At 39.1% G+C, this 18,882-nt stretch overlaps 1 protein-coding gene across 5 annotated transcripts in view; it reads right to left on the minus strand.

Annotated features, from left to right (window-relative positions):
• The window catches only part of GRM8 (glutamate metabotropic receptor 8), a 780,131-nt gene that overhangs the window by 752,767 nt on the left and 8,482 nt on the right, over positions 1-18,882 (minus strand). For all 5 annotated transcript variants that reach the window (XM_017549479.2, XM_037746051.1, XM_037746049.1 and 2 more), the window contains exon 2: positions 16,380-17,200. In XM_017549479.2, the coding sequence (XP_017404968.1) occupies positions 16,380-16,889 (510 nt within the window). In that variant the 5' untranslated portion in view covers positions 16,890-17,200. The remainder of the gene's footprint in view (positions 1-16,379; positions 17,201-18,882) is intronic.

Genomic DNA, 18,882 nt, shown 5'->3' on the forward strand with positions numbered 1-18,882 from the left:
AAGATAAAAAGACAAAATGACCTATTTTATAATAGTATTTCTAAGTCAGAAGATGCCTAAGATAAAACAGATACTAAGTTCCAGAGTAGTTGAACCTCCCTTGAATTTTATTAGGGCCAGGAGTCCTGAATCCTTCCAGGCAAGAAGGTGACCCCACAGTCTTGTAGCAAACCATGTGCTGCCCTGTGTTTCTGGCCCCTCAACTTTGGGTCTCCTAGAAGAATTCTTCTAAAAAACTTTCCATTATAGCTGTTGATAAGGTTTACATGAAAGAAGAAAGAAAGGAAAGAAAGGAAAAGGAAGAAAGAAAGGAAGAGGAAAAGAAAAAAGAAAGAAAGAAAAGAAAGAAAGAAAGAAAAGAAAGAGAAAAGAAAGAAAAAGAGAAAAGAAAGAAAAGAAAGAGAAAAGAAAGAAAAGAAAGAAAAGAAAGAAAAGAAAGAAAAAGAAAAAGAAAGAAAAAGAAAGAAAAAGAAAGAAAAAGAAAAAGAAAAAGAAAGAAAAAGAAAAAGAAAGAAAAGAAAGAAAAGAAAGAAAGAAAAGAAAGAAAAAGACAGACGTACATCTGGGAAGGTATTTGTACATGTCATTCATTATTCCAAATGTAAGGGTATTTGTACATTACATGTCACTCATTTTAAATGTAACTTTAATCAGATCAACATTAAAGCTTCTTAATATACTCAGCAATGGCACTGGTAACTTTAAAGTCTACAATAGGGAAAAAGGAGCTTTGATTCATTGTCTCTTTTCAAATTAGCAATTTGGTACGCACCTCCAATCTTTCTTTCCAACCTCCATCTTTCTGCCTTTTCTCTGGCTTCTCACTCCCCCAGCCCATGATATAACAAAGAGAAGGCTGTAGAGGGCAGAGTCAGGGATGACAAAAAACAAATTCCAATTATTCCTTCTCCTTCCACATATTGGGAAACCTATAGCCTTTTATAAACATAGTTATTTTTTCCCAGGAAATCTACTTTTTATGTTTGCCCTGTCTTTAGCCAACTCTAATAGATTTTTCTGTGGAGTTCTGATCTGTACCTGAGATTCTTAAGACATATATTTGCAGACAATACCAGGAAGATTTCCCAGAATTTTTGGAAACAATCTTCCTTACACCAAAAAGTAAATTGCCCAAGGAAGTCTCTCCTCCCATGTAGGACTTCCTAAGAGCAGAACTGGAACTTGTAAAAACTCAGGAAAGTTGCAAATTAAGACATGGGGTTTCATAGTTTCAATATACTGTTAAGTTTGAAAATTAATGCCTCCAGTTAACTTGGCTCTTTCTGTCTTGAGCTGATTAGTGAACACTAGAATTCATGCTAGAGCTCCCATGTCATTTGCCTGCAATGCAGGGCTTGTGTTCTAAATTCTGCTTATTGCAGTAAAAAATAATAATAATAATAATAATAATATGCTCACATCATTTCATGACTGTGGTGCTACAGTGTTTCTATCAGTTTGCACGCCTCTTACAGGTAGGCTGATGTTTTTTGTGTTAGTACATAATGCTGCAACTTTCCACTGGCACACAAAGCTAGTGGTTTTCTAAAGTAGTCCTGGAATTCATTACCATAGAAACAAAAGGTATAAAAAGCTGTTTTTATCTAATAGGAAAACCTAGAGAAACTCTAAAAAAGATCAAAAGTGTTTTCAAAGCAAAGGTATAGTCAAATACATTATAGCTTAGGTTTAAGGAGCCTTGGAAAGGAATCACAAGGCAGGTTAACAGAGGAAGGACGGGAGCTATGTAGTCATGGAAGAAAGCCCAGCAGCACCACTGGGAGGCTCTAAGGCTGTAACAGGGATGGACAGGTTGGGCTGCTGACCAAGCCTGCCCCCAAGAAAGTGGCAGAAAGAACACAGTACTCTTCCTCTGCCAAGGTACACGAGGTATGGTTCGAACTCTGGTCTCTCCCCACAGAGGTGAAAATGAGTAGTTTGTTTTTCTGACAGTACTAATACCATACACACCCTGGTCCTAATACATCCGTTCAACCATTCTAGACTCTAGATTCTAGACATGGAAATGAGAAGTCAATGAAAGAAACTTAATACAAATATGTTCATTTTATCAACTTGTCATTTGATCTAGAGCTTGATCCCATGTGTTCAGGAAATGTTGTCACAGGTCCTATTTTAGTTTGGGAAAGGCGTAAGCGCAAACCACAAGTATTTATTTTGGTGTTTACAGTGTTTTCCTAACATTTAAATAATTTCACCACATCCTGCCATCAGCTTCAAAATAGAATTTTTGATATATTTTTCCTTCCATGGAAAACTTCCTGATACATAAACTGCTGTGACCATTTGTAATTATACAAACTCTTATCCAGTATCCTCCTCAGAAAACATCTGGAATAATAGGAAGCTCCCATCAATGCTGCTAAAGGAACACAATGTTTCTGGAAGCCATGTGGTCATTCCAGCAGCAGGGAAGATACATGGGGTCACAGGCAGTCAGACTCCATCCTTGTATTGAGGCCACTGCCTACCATGGGTGTGCTGGCCAGCCCATCTGCCATTCCAGCCACCAATATACTGAGAGTATGAGGCTTACAGACTGAAGTCCTCTGCATTAAAAGGCTTAATTTTTCCAGTTCAAAAAATGATTTCAACTTAGAATGGGGTTAAACTAACAGCAGGACTGTGTTTAGAGAAAGGAAACCACACAGAAGTAATTTGGAAACACATTGTCTAAAAGGCAGTAAAAAGCAATGGTTGAAAGCATGGACTTTTGAGCCCACCAGACAAATAGGTTTAAATACCACCTGGCCACTTACTTTCCAGGTAACCTTAGATAAGCCTCAGTTCCTCATCTGGAAACCATACCTATCTGGCAGAATTGTGGTAAGGATCCAATAAGATCACGCATATTACGTGTTTAGCATAGTGCCTGGCATATGGGAAGCTGTCAATAAACGTTAGCTCTTGCATTGTTTCTGTTAGGAGCAGGTGATGTTTAGCCTGGAGAACTCAAGGCTCAGGAAGAATAGAGATCTTCAAACATCTGAAGGACTGTCCCATGAAAAAAAGATGGACAAGACAAGAGGAGAATTGAGCAAAGAGATGTTTAACTCAAATCAAAGAACAAAGCACTGAATCACCACTTATCAACCGTCTTACTTGAATAGATTCTGGTTTGGATGAGAGGCAATAGCAGAAAACCTCAAAAATCTCTTCCAATTCTAAGGTTTCATCATTTCAAGCATTTGGAGAATTAGGAAAAACAATCACTTCAAAAAAAAAAAAAATATTTTGTGCCAAGCTTCCTAAAACATCTTTAAAATGTCCAAATATCCATGAAACATATGGTATCATCCATTTTATTTGAAAACCATGGAACTCCACTACTGAACTTCATTCTAAGTTGTTGAAAACAAAATACAATGCAAAACTGTCTATTCTTCTTTCACAAGAACCATTCTCTAGATGGGCATAGATTCTTGGGGGAATTCTTATCATGCAGATATCTTACTTCAAAACCTAAACTTGTACCACTTTACTGGAATGAAATATTAATGCTATTAAACATCATACCATTTTTTAAAATCTGGTGTTAATATTTATTCATCAATCCTGTACCACTACGATATTTCAGACCAGTGATTTAATATCTGAAACAATTTATCACATACTATGCATAATACTGATCAGTAGAGGCTGAAATTTTACTGTAACTTCAGTCCAAAAATACAGGTTTTAATTTTAGTTCTACATAATTCTGAGAAATATTTGAGTAAATGTAAGTCTTAATTAAATCTCTATTCTCCCAGCATGTGCTAAACCCACCCTGCTTCATATGCAGACCCTTGGACCCAAACAATCCCAAAAGGATGTTGGCTCAGAACAGTAAGGAGCTGACAGATGGGGCATTCAGTAAAGGAATGGTGCTGTGTTATTTCATTTTTGTTAGAGACGGAAGCTGTGGGAAAAATATTCTCCACTTAATCTATTTTATTTTCAGCAAGGTTTTACCTGTAAATATTAATTTATACATGAGGAAAACTCACTAGATGCTTGGGCTACATGAATATAAATGAAATAAAGCTATCCAAACTAAAAAATGAAATTGAAATTTCCTGTATCTTCCTTTCTCAGGCAGAGGAAAAATATCCCAGGATTTAAAATCCTATACCAGTGGTTTCAAAGACAACAAAAGATCTCACACTGAGCTGTCATTTAAATAGGTGGGGTTACCAGGGTAGAAATTACAAGTTAAAGTGCTACCGCATAAATAGGAAAACTAATCATTCATGCCATTTTCAATTCAGAACCTGTTTCCAAATCATCAAAACCCTTTACACTTGGAATACTGTCAATCTCCACATTTTTACCTTGCTGAGATCTACGACCACCTTTTGAAACAGAGTGTAGGTATGACTGATTACTTTCTATATACTCAAGGGTTAGGAAAATGGAAAAAAATCATGAGCCCCTCAAGAACAGTGGCTTTTCTTATTGGAATGAAGCAAATAAAATCAATTCATTGGTAATGCATTTAATTTCTCTCAGTAATTAATTGTGTATCTACATTGAATGATAACAGTGTAAACAGTCAAGATACGCATGTGGCAAATGAAAAATAAAGCAAAATGTTTATCTTAAGTTACATGGATTCCCAGAGTGCAAAGGATGGGGGGAAGGGTGGGGAGAGGGCTTCTCCTAGGTTTGATAACACTTTTCTTAAATTCAACAGCAATTCACCCCTGTTTAGCTGTTCTACAGTGCTGATTAAGAGGGCATAGCATGGTACCCTCTGGCTGTTCTGTGCTCACCGACTCAGATTTTTACTGGGACCCCAGTTTTGTGTCCAATGGGAGTCGGGAACACAGCACTCCAACCTTTCTCATTTTTAATCCTCCTAGAGACTCCTAAAATAATCCTTTAAAGTTCTGTCACAGCAGAGAGATATTGTGAGAGGGAAAGAGGCTTCCACCTACTTCTACCCCCACATAGCTGAACATCAACCGGCATCAGGTAAAAGATTCGTGGGATTTCCAGTCTCAGAAGACTCTTCCTCCTCTCCTGGCCTCTCAGTTTGCACACTCCTACCCATTCCTCTAAGCCCAGCCCAACCCCACATTACTGCATGAAGCCTTGTGTTATGGAAGGAATGCATGTCCCCACCGCACCCAGAATTCCTGTTGAAATCCTAACCCTCATTGTGATGGTATTTAAAGATGGCATCTTTAAGAGATAATTAACTCATGAGGGTGGAGCTCTTATAAGTGCCCTTCTAAAATGAGACAGGAGAGAGCTTTTCTTGTCTCTCTCAACACCATGTGAGGATGCAACAAGGAGACAGCATCTGTAAACCAGAGAGAGGCCTTCACCAAGAACCCACCAAGCTGGTACCCTGATCTCAGAATTCCAGCTTACAGAAATGTGAGGTTAAAAAAAAAAAAAAAGGTTATTGTTTAAGCCACCCAGTCTAAGGTATCCTGTTGCAGCAGCCTGTAACAGAGCTAATTAAGACACCTTGGGTGATTACTGAAGCTTCCTTAGATGAAGTCAGCCTCTCTTAAATCCCAGGACCACACTGTAGCCCGTTTTACACAGTTCTTTATATTGTTCATGGTTATTTTACAGGATTTTGGTCATTTCCCATCAACTACATACAAGCAACATTGATGGCTTAGGGTCTTTATTCTTTCATATTATCCACTACAGTGTCAAACACGCTTCATATACCTATGGGATGCTGTGTAGACCTGTTGGTGGGTTGAATATTACCTGCTTACCTGTATCACTAAGTTACAGAAGGAGAATAGGTGGGTTACGTGCTGGCATCTCTTATACTATTCTACTTCTCTCCAGGGCCGGGGGGATAAAAAGATTTAGCACTCACTGGGTTTAGAAGCTATACCGGGCACTGTTCAGCACTGTCTCACAATGCTGGGATAGGACTAGACCACATTTAACTCTGCATTGATTTCTTTCCCTGTGAGGTTCTTTTACATTTGAGTAAATTATCCATATTTGATTAAAATGAGAATTTACTAGGGCATAATTGATGTTTGACTGAATTAGTCACATTTTAAACACAACATAGGCCATAGTGTGAAACGGAATACATTTAGTTCCACTGTTTTTGACTGTTCTAAAGTGAATGTGACTTCTAGAACAAGTACTTCTAAAGCCTTTTAGTGCTTTCATTTATGACGTTTGTATCAGAGATGATAGGAATCAGTGTCATGTCAGCCATCCCTGGCAGAAAAAAAAATTCTGCCCTCAACAAAAGATAACATTCTTCATCCAAAGCAGGCCTGTGTTTCTGTCTTTACTACACATGGAAAAGAAAGGGAATACCAACCCAAAGGTCAGGCTTGAGGGTCGACACCCACCTCTGGGGTTATTTAGCTGTTCATGCTCAACTACAACTCCACCATCAAACCTGTGGCCTACATGAGCCAGAATTGGCTATTTTTTTCATAATTGAATCCTAAGGATATTTTTCTTTGGGTACAGAAACAATATTAAAATTTAGTGCAACTTATCTTTACTTAAAAAAAGAAAACCAATGTTTCTCTTGGTTTTCTATTTTTTGAATAAAACTGACTCTTATCACCCAACACATGGACTTGGAAAAGATAGCAGTACACCATCTTCTTAGCTCATTTGGCTGGAATGTGAGCCAATTAAGTCCTAGTCTCAAGTTTGGCCTTCAGAAAAACTAGATAGCTTTGCCCTATGACAAAGCCAATCCAGACCTGTCATCAGTTGTTTCCTTTTTTATTGTGTGTGTGTGTGTACACACACACACACACACACACACACACACACACACACAGAGAGAGAGAGAGAGAGAGAGAGAGAGAGAGACAGGGTCTCATTCTGTTTCCCAGACTGGAATGCAGTGGCATGATCATGGCTCACTGTAGCTTCAACCACCAGGACCCAAGTAATCCCCCCACCTCAGCCTCCAGAGTAGCTGGAAATACAAGAGCATGCCACCACACCCAGCTAATATTTGTATTTTTCTTTATAGAGACAGGGTCTTGCCATGTTGCTCAGGCTGGTCTCATATGCCCAGGCTGGTCTTGAACTCCTGGGCTCAAGTAATCCATCTACCTCAGCCTCCCACAGTGCTGAGATTACAAGTGTGTGTAACCACACCTGGCCCATCAGTTCTGTTTCTTGACCAGACTACACCTTTAACGCTAATCTGCCTTTGTTCACAAAACGGGGCAAATCAGTATGAATGGCTGAGAAACTGGAGGAGAGGTACCACTCAAAATGAATATCTTAATAGCAGACATAAATATCTTCCTCCTCATTATCATCATAACAAACATTTATGGTACTTACTGTGGACCAGGGATTCTGCTTAGGACTCTCTGAACTATATCTTACTGGTCTTCATTAAAAACCTTATGAAAAAAGTACTATTATTATCTGGGTGGTTTTTTTTTAAGAGATAAGAAAGCTTAAGATTTAGAGAGATTAACTACCTTGCTTAAGGTAACACAGTTAAGCCATTATGTCAAAATTTGAACTTGGGCAGTCTGACTACAGAGTCCAACTTATTTCGTAAAATTCATATTAATCTATTTTACTCAAGAGTATCAGCACCACCAGATAAATACATTAAAATAACCTATAATTTGAACAGACATCTCCTGATAACAAACATAACATCTCTAAGTCACAAATACCTAAGAAATTTACATGAGTATGACATGGTATTTGTTATAGAAATAATGTAAGTTCAAACACTCTGAGGTGAGATGATAAATTACTTTGAAAACTAATAAATAGCATGGCCACAACATAAAGTGAGAAATAGTACAAGCACTAGTCAGAGCTAGAGTTCACTCTCAATCCATGTGAAGGGAAGCAAGGGTAAGACACTAGAGCAAGAGTAAGTCACCATCCACATGTTCCAAGGGAGCCTCAGTGGCACTGCAGAGGATACAGAGACAGATCCGTGACGTCCCTGAAGCTGGGACTAAGCTGGGCTGTATTATACCCAGGAAACCAGCCTCCCTAATCCCAGAGGGAGGCTTGAAGAGTCTTAGAGGGAGACTAATGGCCAACATTGAGAACACATGTCTATTAGCTTGCTGAGCCTAATGAAGTAATACAGCAGAGACTGACCTCATTCTGGAAACATAAAAGTGGCTGTGCCCAATGCTATGCCTAGACCCCTGCACCTTGCCAGCCTCGTGTTCCTTATGTATTCAGAATACATAAAGATTAGATGTAAAGACGCATGTTGTGAGGACAGTGTTTAGGGATAGGAAAAGTCCCCAATTATAGATAAAGGTGTCTCTGTCTTTTGCCAGAAAGTGTGCTGTATCAATTAAAAGGGTAAAGAAGACCTTTTCCCACCATGGGGAAACAAGGGCCTCTTGTGACCCTCTATTGATTAAGAATGCTGTGGAATGTTATTTGCAATCTCATTGCATAATGGAAATCAGGAGGTAGCTGTCATGGTTTCTGAAGACAAATTGTTGGTAGCTGAGACAAATCATAGCCTCCATCATCTCTTACTGTTCTCAATTCCCAATTAATGTGTATCTTACAATCTAAGTTTCTTAAATCAGTCTGCTCTACTGTCTCAGGTAGTAAAAATGCATAAAATAGTAATCTGACCCTACTTTAAGAAATTGTACTTAAGTGACCATCGCAGTGATCATTACTCCTGAGCTATGCATTACTTAAGAAACACAACTTCCAAAAATGCACACAATTAAAAATAAATCCACATAACAGCTGCTGTGATTATGACCAATATGAACAGAAATCCAACCAGGTGTGTCAAAAGAAAAAAGCTGCTGCCAGACAGAACATTGCGAAATCTCATTTTTGTTTTGCCCACTTTGACTTGCTAAGTCAGCCAGCAAACAATTTGTATGGAGCAGTGCTTCTCAAAATGTGATGTGGAAAAGAGCAGCATCAGCTTCAACCATTAAAAATGGCAATTCTCAGACCCCACCCCCGGCCTCCCGTGAATCAGAAACTCTGAAGGTGGGCTCAGGAACGTGTGTTTCAACAAGCACTGAGTGATTTGTCACATGCTAGTGTGACAACCCTTGGACTGGGCATAGGACAGCCTTCAGATGTTAAGTCTTCCTAGCAAGGCATTACCCTAGGTTGCAAAAAGCTATCAGAAGAGCCCAGGAAGACACCTGTGTTAAAACCACTGCAATCTTCAATTATGCTGTGAACCTAAAACTGCTCTGTAGAAGTGAAGTCTATAAAATTTAAAAAACTGCAGTCTCCAGGGTGAATGGGTAGAAAGAGCACAGTACTTTCCTTACGCAGATTTATTTACATAGATCCTGACTTCTTCTAGAAAGGTTTTCAGACAGTTTTGTAAACCAAAATATATAACATCCAGCTACAAACTATTCTTATGGAAAGACTTCTCACTACTTTTCAAACAACCTCATTATTTAAAACACCCCAAAGATAGGCATTTATCACTAAGTATGCTCTTAAGATGTCTTCCGTATTCACTACAGAATTTCAGGCCATTTAAGGCTAGGGGAAAGAAAAGATTTAATTTAAATTCATGAAGTTTAAAATGTGTTCCACCCAAGAGTCATGATGCTCCCTGAACTGTCTGAGCATATGACCACGATGCTGATTATAAGTTACTGCATGTTTTGAAGAGACATGGCTTGGAATGTTTGTCCTGTGAGCCTGTCTTACAGCAAGATGCTTTTGGCAATTCACTCATCTGGCCCCTTTGTTGGTCCAAGAATGGGCCCTGTACCACCAAAATTTTTTCTAGAGCTAATAGTATTTGGATGAGGCTCTAGCATTGTTTCAACTGTTTTTCAAATGACAAATGATTAGAAAAGCAATGGGAAGTAACTTGTTTATCAGAGATTTGTAAAATATAGTCCATCCATATGATTAAAAGCCAAGCAATCATTAAAAAAAAAGTCTTGCCGTTCTCATTCTTGAACAAACATCAGAATCACCTGGTGATCTTTTAAAAGATTTCCTAACCAATTTCACCAGTCTTAGCTAGTGTTTTGGCATTCATAATTTTTTAAAGCTATGCTGGCAATGTAACATGCAGCCAGAGTTGAGAATTACTGCAGTACACCTGTGTTAACCAACATGGAAATCTTGCCCAAATATATAAAGTAAAAAAAGTCATAAGTCACATATCTATTAACAAAATCATCCGTGTATGTATTGCTAACAGATTTATGTATTTGAAAGTGGACTTTCCTTTTATACTATTATTGCTTAAACCTTTCAAAATGAAGATGTGTTCATGTGTTTTAATTATTTTACTTGATTTTTGACTGAAATAATTTGTATGTATTTATGGGGTATAATGTGATGGTTCATGTTTACAATGTGGGGTCATTAAGCTAACGAATCCATCACCTCACACACTTTTTTGGTGTATGGTGAAAACATTTAAGATGTATGCGTTTAACAATTTTGAAATATACAATGCAATTTCTCAACATTAAAAATCCATTTAAAGAAAATGGGAACTTGTAGGAAAAAGAAGACGCACATGAAAATAGGAACTCTCAAAACATAATCATGTTTCCTTCTTTCTCCAGTTCGCCCTCCATATTAGTCTGTTTTCACACTGCTATAAAGAACTGCCAGATACCGGTAATTTATAAAGGAAAGAGATTTAATTGACTTACAGTTCAGCGTGGCTGGGGAGGCCTCAGGAAACTTGGAATCACAGCAGAAGGAAAAGCAAGACACCTTCGTCAGGAGGTGGCAGGAAGGAGAATTGCCAAGCAAAGCGGCAAGAGCCCCTTATAAGACCATCAGATCTCGTGAGAACTCACTCATTAACACGAGAACAGCGTGGGGAAAACGACGCCTCATGATTTAATTACCTCCATCTGGTCTCTTTTTTACCCCCAGTCATCTCTCATCTAAGGAGAGTGAGCTCTTTTCAAAGTTAAATGAAACCCTGCTACTACAGTACTAAACAGTTGACTAAAGGAGTCCTTCTCCCAATTTTCCATGATCTATTTGCCATCAAGTGAGACTGAACAGGAAATTTACCTCCTACTGAGTTTACTGACTGCACTCATTTATGAATTCATCTCTAGATGAGCCCAGATATGGCAGATTTACCTTTTCAAAGTTTTGGATCTAATAAAACCCATTGTATGCAATAAACAACTCAAAAAATGCTTGGCTTTATGGAAGTGGTTGCTACAATTGGTAGAGTCTCTTGAAAGAAAATATATCTTCATAAACCTAGCAGGACAGGCGAAGACTACTGCCAGGGAAACAAGATGCTTCTCAGTACTTTATTGACTTCACATGAAGATCAATTTTAGCCATTTATAACCAGCACGCTTCCACATAGGGTGAAATTATCTAGCCCACCCACAGATGGATTTATATTTAAAAGTCTCATTTGATTGCTTTGGGAAGGATACTCTACAGACTAATCCCTATCCTTCAAGGATAGAAAATTAACAACCCAGGTGAAGTTAACTAGAAAAACAAAAAAAGAGGAATTATATTTGACAGTGTCCTCTTACAACCCAGTTCATCTTTGTGGACATTAATGTGAGTTACCTCCAGTATCAATGTGCTATTTTTAACGTAGAATATTCAATCTTTGCTCAAAGTAAGACATATGATTAGTGTTTGGAGGAATCGATTTGCTTTAATTTAAAGAAGAGGAGTGTAAATGTTTTAGAAAAAGGAAAAAAAAATTGAGCTATTTATAAAACACAAATGTATGGGCTTCTTAAATATTTCCAAAGACTAGCTCCTTTTTAAATTCTTTCCAAACTACACAATCTCTAACGGGGAGCTGTGCCCCTCTTTTCACTGAGTTATCTGCAATACAGAAGCCCCTGAGGTGTCGTTTGTACCTGTGTATAGGATGGAACTGTTCTGGGTCTGCTATTCTACAGCTACATGTCACATTATCCTAATTGATACTTCTGTTATCTAAAGCCATTAACATTCTATATGAGCGGGGCAATCACCGAGGTGACTGCTCTGCCCCATGTCAGCTGATATATGTATGTGTGCACGTGTGTGTGTGTAAGGTACACTAGTGCATCTAAGAAGTTCAGTTCATTAAATTCTTGTTCTGTAACTCTCAAATTTGTTTCCACTCCCAACACACCTGAGGGATATGAGACACTCCTCTCAATAAAAACAGTTCCTGGAGAGGGGCTTGGAAGGCACACATCATTCACTGGATCCTGCCATTCGAAAAGCCTCCCAGGTAGTTTTAATAATGCAGCCCATACCCCTTGTGGGTGAGGCGACAGCAGAATGAACCCCACCATACACTTGGTGTTGAACATCCCTGGTCTAGTAAAGCATTCGGTATCCTACGGACCTAGGCCACATGGCATCTTCTGTTCTCAGATTGTGTCCAGCTCCAACCCCTTATTTAACTCTCTTCTGAAGTTAAAGAGGCCCATTTTTTTCTTATTTGCTTCTGAGCTTGGATAAGAAGAGAAACAAAGACAGATGACACCACTTCCCTAGATCAGATAAGCGGGGCCACCTGTATTCCAGCAGAGGCGGTGGCTATCCACCAAGTGCAGACTCTGTAGGACCAAATGAACCTCCCTAACTGATGTCGGGATCTGCTTTACAAAGTCAAATCCCATTTCATTCCACAATTAGTGATCCTGCAGGAAATAAAATCCTCCTCTGACTTAAACACAGACATACTAACATGCAGTTAACTGACAACACACAGATCCCTTGCATCAGGTTTTGATTAGGAGAACACTTAGGAATGGAAGGACTGGAGAGGCTGACAGGAGCAAGACTGAAGAAAGTGGTAAATGGGACTGCGTGGAAGGTGGTGTCTCCTTCGCAATTTAGTTCAGAAGATGCTGCAGGTAAAAGAGATGGTCTTCCCAAAGTTATCAAAAAAAAAAAAAAGAGAGAGAGAACTGAGACATTTAGAAATCACTTCCAAATTTGGTCCAAATATTTTCCATACAAATTGAAACACATCTCAACCACATTCTTAAAACCCCAATTTATGTGTATTGTTGAGCAGGACAGTGAGTAAGTTCATGAATTAAGACCTTGTTTGTATTCCTTCTGATCAAGGTTCATTGCATGTTTTCAGTGGAGATGCTCTATCTTCTTCAACTGCATTATCCAGGAATAAGTAGCAATACATTAATTTCTGGGCATATTTTCAGATTCTGTGAGTCTTTTGCTACCCTGCAAGGCCCCAAGCTTGAAAAAAACTGTCATAAAACATATTTTTACTCAAGCCATGGCCTTTGGAAAATTATTATTTAAGAAAAGCATTATTTTTTAAAAAGGAACTATATGCCAATCTCCAATGCATTAACTACTAATCATTCCTCTGATAACTATTCTAATATTTCATGTCCATCCTAGCATACATGTATAAACAGAAGTCATCCATACATAAAGTGGACAACTTTCTATCCCAATTGTTTCATAATTATTACAAATGGAGTGCTAGCTGAAAGTTGCATAAAAACCAAAGTAAATTAAAGTAGCATAATAATGATAAGTTGCTATTACCTAATTCATATTCTATGGTTCCAGAATCACCTGTAAGATGGAGTAGGCACCTACATTTTCTCACTGATGGACTTTTGAATGACAGACAATTTTCAAGTCCAATAACTTGGTTAATAACAGGATTTGCTTCTAGATGTTAAATGCTCACTCTGGGCCAGTGAACTAGCATGTTAGTCATGACAAGTACCATAACAGCACCCCCTCCTGGCGATAAATGACCCATTCCCTGCACTTCAGTCAACGGCGGCAAGAGCTGCTGCCCTTTCGTGTGCTGGTCAGTGTCTCAAGAGATGGCCTGGGGCACTGGACGCTGCCCAGAGGGTCAGTAGAACTCTCTTACCCAGTCAGATGGGGTCCCTCCAGAATAACCCAAGAAATTAAGAGAATTAACCAGTCGGTGAGGAAAGAACAGAGAAGAGAGAAGCCAGATCCCCCCTGCATAAAAACTAAACCCCTGTTGCCTTCAAGTGGCCTAGAGTTTCCTTCAATGGCCCAAAAAACCAAAGGACATGACCAGGTCCTGATGGAAGCCTTCACCTGCATTTTCTTATTAAATAAACCCAACAACCTAATACAATCTTATTATTCCCATTTTGCAGATAAGTTGATTCTATGGCAAAAAAAAAAAAAAAAAATGCAAACAAGCTTGGAAAACCTCATATGAGCACCTTATCTACCACACTCCTCAAATCCTTGCCCACTTTTGGCTGGGCACCAGACTACAGGAGGCAGCCAAGATTCACAGGAATTACAATGGGATTGGCGGGAACCAGAACTGGTTTATAAAGGGAGGGAAACCAAAAGGAGAAAATTCTTATGAACGTTTTCCTCTCCTCTAAAAGTGGTGTTTTTGAACCACAGTTGCTAAGTTAAAAATAGAAAAGAGATGCCTTGGAGCAGGTGAGGAGGGAGTTCAAATCAGAGAGAAGAGTTACAGAAATGTCTGAGCTGGACCTCACCCCAGAGCATAAAATGCCACATGGCACAGAACTGGGGTGGCTGGGAGGAATCCAAGATGTGGGAGGAAACCTGGAACAGTCTGGCTCCACGTCTTCCCTCTAAGCAAGGAGTCTGCTAACCCAAGAGAAATGGTTAACAACTGCCTAGTTTCCCTTGAAAGTTTCCAGAGATGGAGAACCAGGGCAACTCTGGCTACATGTTTTAATTGTGTCCTTTTCACTGCCAAGAGGTGCTTCTTAATGTCCTGCTCAAATGTCTCCAGCACACCCTGAAGCTTGTGTGTGCCTCTTCAGGACTCCTTAGACACAGAGAGCTTCTGTTTAGCATCCTCCTTATTTGAGAAAATTTCATCAATCTGAAAATAGCCATTAAGTTGCCTCACAGCATTTTCTCTTCCAAACTAGGGAAATCCACACAGAGGCTGCACAGCCACTCAAGGGGATGTTACAAAGAGGATTCCAGCACCATGAGTGGGTCAGACTAGATGTGCCCCGAAGATATCTGCCAAGCCAGAAATCCTTTGATTCAATATCTTTCATCTTTGGTGTGACATTTCCCATCACTTTGTTCATATTTGTCATAATATCTGTCATCTGTCCGACTTCTCCATATTCTTTTAATATGTTTAAATCTAATGTGTATAAGAACCACTTTTCACAACATAAAACAAAGGCTCATTAATTCAGATTAAGTTGAAAAATTCATGTCCCACTGAGTAAGAAACCAGAGTGAGAAGTATTTTCAATTAAACAAATTATGTCTATTACAGAAGACTACATACTGGTTTTTAATAAATGAGAAAGTCGCCGGGCGCGGTGGCTCAAGCCTGTAATCCCAGCACTTTGGGAGGCCGAGGCGGGTGGATCACGAGGTCAAGAGATCGAGACCATCCTGGTCAACACGATGAAACCCCGTCTCTATTAAAAATACAAAAAATTAGCTGGGCATGGTGGCGCGTGCCTGTAATCCCAGCTACTCAGGAGGCTGAGGCAGAAGAATTGCCTGAACCCAGGAGGCGGAGGTTGCGGCGAGCCGAGATCGCGCCATTGCACTCCAGCCTGGGTAACAAGAGCGAAACTCCGTCCCAAAAAACAAAACAAAAAAAAAAAGAAAAAAAAAATAAATAAATAAATGAGAAAGTCAATGAAAATGGTGAGTTAACAATAACCTTATTTTTATGGCACTTTATACTTTTCAAAGTGTTTTTACATGTATTATTCCATATTTCCAATTTTATTCAATATATCAATGCAACATATGGATAATAGATCACCAAACCTAAATCAAAAAGTCTTGATTTATCCTGCTAAATTTGAACTTTTAATGCAATAAGAATTATATATAATTATTCTAAGTCTGTATCAGAGCAGTCTGAATTAATAAGGTTCTGCTCTATTGTAGTTATAACAAGTCTGACAATTTTATGGTCATCTTATCTCCCAGAATGTCACTCCCATCTACACATTAGTAATAAATACTGTTTCTTCGTGAATGAACTTTTGTCACAACACAGCATCCCACCTTAAAGAAGTTTCACAAAGTAAATTAAATAGCTCAAATACCATAGAAATGTTTTCTATGATAAATGTGCTAAGAGTTTATTATTCTCTTTAAAAATGCTTGCTTTGATTTAAAATGAGCCTAATAAGGAGGTTGTCCCAAGATGACAAGGACCCAGTATATTACAGAACTTTTCACCTTTCTCTTTGGTCAGAAAAAAAAAAAAAAACAGAGTCAAAATTAATCCAGTTAATTGTAAGTAATGGAACTAAACCAATACATGCAGAAACTTAGACACAGAATGCCCCATTTGAGGAACCCGAAAGGGTCTATGAGCACCTTCGCCATCTTCACTTTCTTCCCAAACCTGCAGTTGGAGTCATAGCATTTCACTGTCCTTTCACAACGGTCAGAAAGACAATGCCTTTACCTACCTTAAAAAGTCGTAAAATGTTAGCAACCATGATGGACACGGAACTTGCTGCAGCACCTATGACACCAGAAATCTTGTCGGGCTTGGTGAAAATGGGTGGATCTCCATTAGCACACTTCACATCCGAAGCATCTTTCTCTATTAATGCCTGCACGAAAGTTAGAGACTGCTCCAAAGCATAGGTGTCCCTGGAGCAGGTGTCGAGGATGCGGACACCCAGAGTGATGTTGGAAAGGAGATCAGGGTCCTTGTTAATCTGGTCAATTGCATAAAGCATGGCCTCCAGTCTGTGAATCCCCTTTTCCTTCTTCAGCTCCCCACAAGGCACCCCTCTCTCTCCCTTTGCATGGACAGGGAAGAGACCCCCCAAAATAATGTCCCCATCCACCCGTATGGAATGGGCATACTCTTGGCTGTGAGTTCTTTGCATCATTGTGAGGATCCAGTAGAACTTGGCGGTCAAGAGGAAGAAACAAGGGCAAGAGGCAGATCGCTTTCCCTCGCATACCATTTTCTCCACAGGTGATATTGCAATCCAAGACCCAAAGTTTATTCTTGCCACAGAAGAAGGGGGACCACCTGAGGCTGCGCCTTCTGAAGGCTACCATCAGGGCCCATGGGGAAAAGGCTCTGTGGGCATCAGCAAGTTTTCTTGATTTGAACGTCACAGTGAATTCCCATCAGACCCCTAAGGTTCAATTTTATTTCCTTATAAGATCAACTTGCCTGGAATGGTGCAAAAATTAGAACGTCTGAGGTTCTGATGTTGGGATGAGGTCAACAATTCATGTCCTTGAAATCAGCCTTGTAGCAAAATTATTCCTGGGAAGAGGGGGAAAAAAGTGGGTTCAGTTCAGTGAGTCTAGATGTTTCACATTTTTCAGCCCTGTTTATGCCAGCCTCTTTAAAAAAAAAAAAAAAAATCCCCTATTCAGTAAGAAACTAATTCTTTTTGTCCCCCTGTGATTCTGAACACCTGGCTGCACTGCATCTAAACAGGGAGATTGATGACACTTTTGGAGCAAGGGAAACAGAACAGTCAGTATCAGAAACTAGGTTGATTCTCCCAAACCAGAAAGCATTTTTATTTATCATTTTATTTCAATAAACCTTATTTCCATGAAGGTAAAAATCCTGCAATGGGTGGCACCATTTCTTTTCAAATCTGTTTTTATTTTTTTGCAGCTATCTGAATTTAGCATTCAAATTTTGTCAACAAAATCATAATAAAGTGTTATTTTCTGTGATGTATTCAACAAGCCAGTCATCTGTTAATGACTTTTTTTCTTGGTGCCTCAAATTACTCAGTAGGAAAATGTGATTATTCAATTACAAAAAAGCGAAGGAGATAAAGAAACCCACCCAAAGAGCTAAAAAATGTGTAAGTTTTGTAGCTTGTGAAAAATATTAACAGAGAAAGTCAGCTATTTCATATAAATTATCTTATTTTTCTCTGGTAAGAAAACAAAGCTTTGAAAATGAAACACCCAGGGAAGGTGACCTGTGAAGATTTTCCTATTACCATTGTCAGGGTTTCCAATTAATTTGTCAGGGTGGGAGCAATGGGTACACTAACAGCTCTGAGTGAAACATGCCTTGATCCCAGAATCACTAGGAGTAAATCAGAGTTGGTGATCAATTGAAGAGCTGCTTAATTTTGTCTGACTCGGTGGGGAAAACAGCTATCTCATCAAGACTAGAAATAACTTGGGGTGAAAAAATCTACAGGCAAATCTACAGAAAAAGTTTTTTTCCTACAGCCTTCCCCCTAAATTACATAAGATTTTTTTCAAACAACTTTTGTTTGTTTATTATTATTATTATTATTATTATTACTGTACTTAGGTTCTGGGGTACATGTGCAGATCATGCAGGATTGTTGCATAGGTACATATATGGCAATGTGGTTTGCTGCCTCCAACCCCTCATCACCTACATCTGGCATTTCTCCACATGTTATCCCTCCCCAACCTCCCCACCGCCCCATCCCTCCCTTGCCCCCGCCAATGGACCCCAGTGTGTGATGCTCCCCTCCCTGTGTCCATGTGTTCTCATTGTTCAACACCCACCTATGAGTGAGAACAATTATTATTGTCAAACGACTTTTGAAGAGATGTGACTGAAAATGAGAACTGACTTAACACAGGGAATCTGAGATTTGTAATGCACATCTCATTAAGAGAATAAACAGCACCAATTTACTTTGGCAGGATGGTTAATCTAATGCTCATTTCTAACCTATTTATATATGAGTTTGAAATCTGAAATTTGGACAGTTCTCCTGTACCCTAGCCAACCAACATCTGCTTGTATTTTCCATTCACTTGTTCAAGTTCCAGTTCATAAAATTTTCTTTTCATCCTTCTTGTCCCAAAAGGAAAGATGGTGCTTCCCTGGGGGATAACTGAACATATGCCCAAATGTCTTCAAAGAAAGCTGCACTTTTTGCATTTTCAAATTGGAAAAGAGGGGCTCATAGCAACCCACTGCCCCATATTTCTGAG

This window comes from Cebus imitator, unplaced genomic scaffold (assembly GCF_001604975.1).
Source record: "Cebus imitator isolate Cc_AM_T3 unplaced genomic scaffold, Cebus_imitator-1.0 Scaffold219, whole genome shotgun sequence".
Lineage (NCBI taxonomy): Eukaryota > Metazoa > Chordata > Mammalia > Primates > Cebidae > Cebus > Cebus imitator.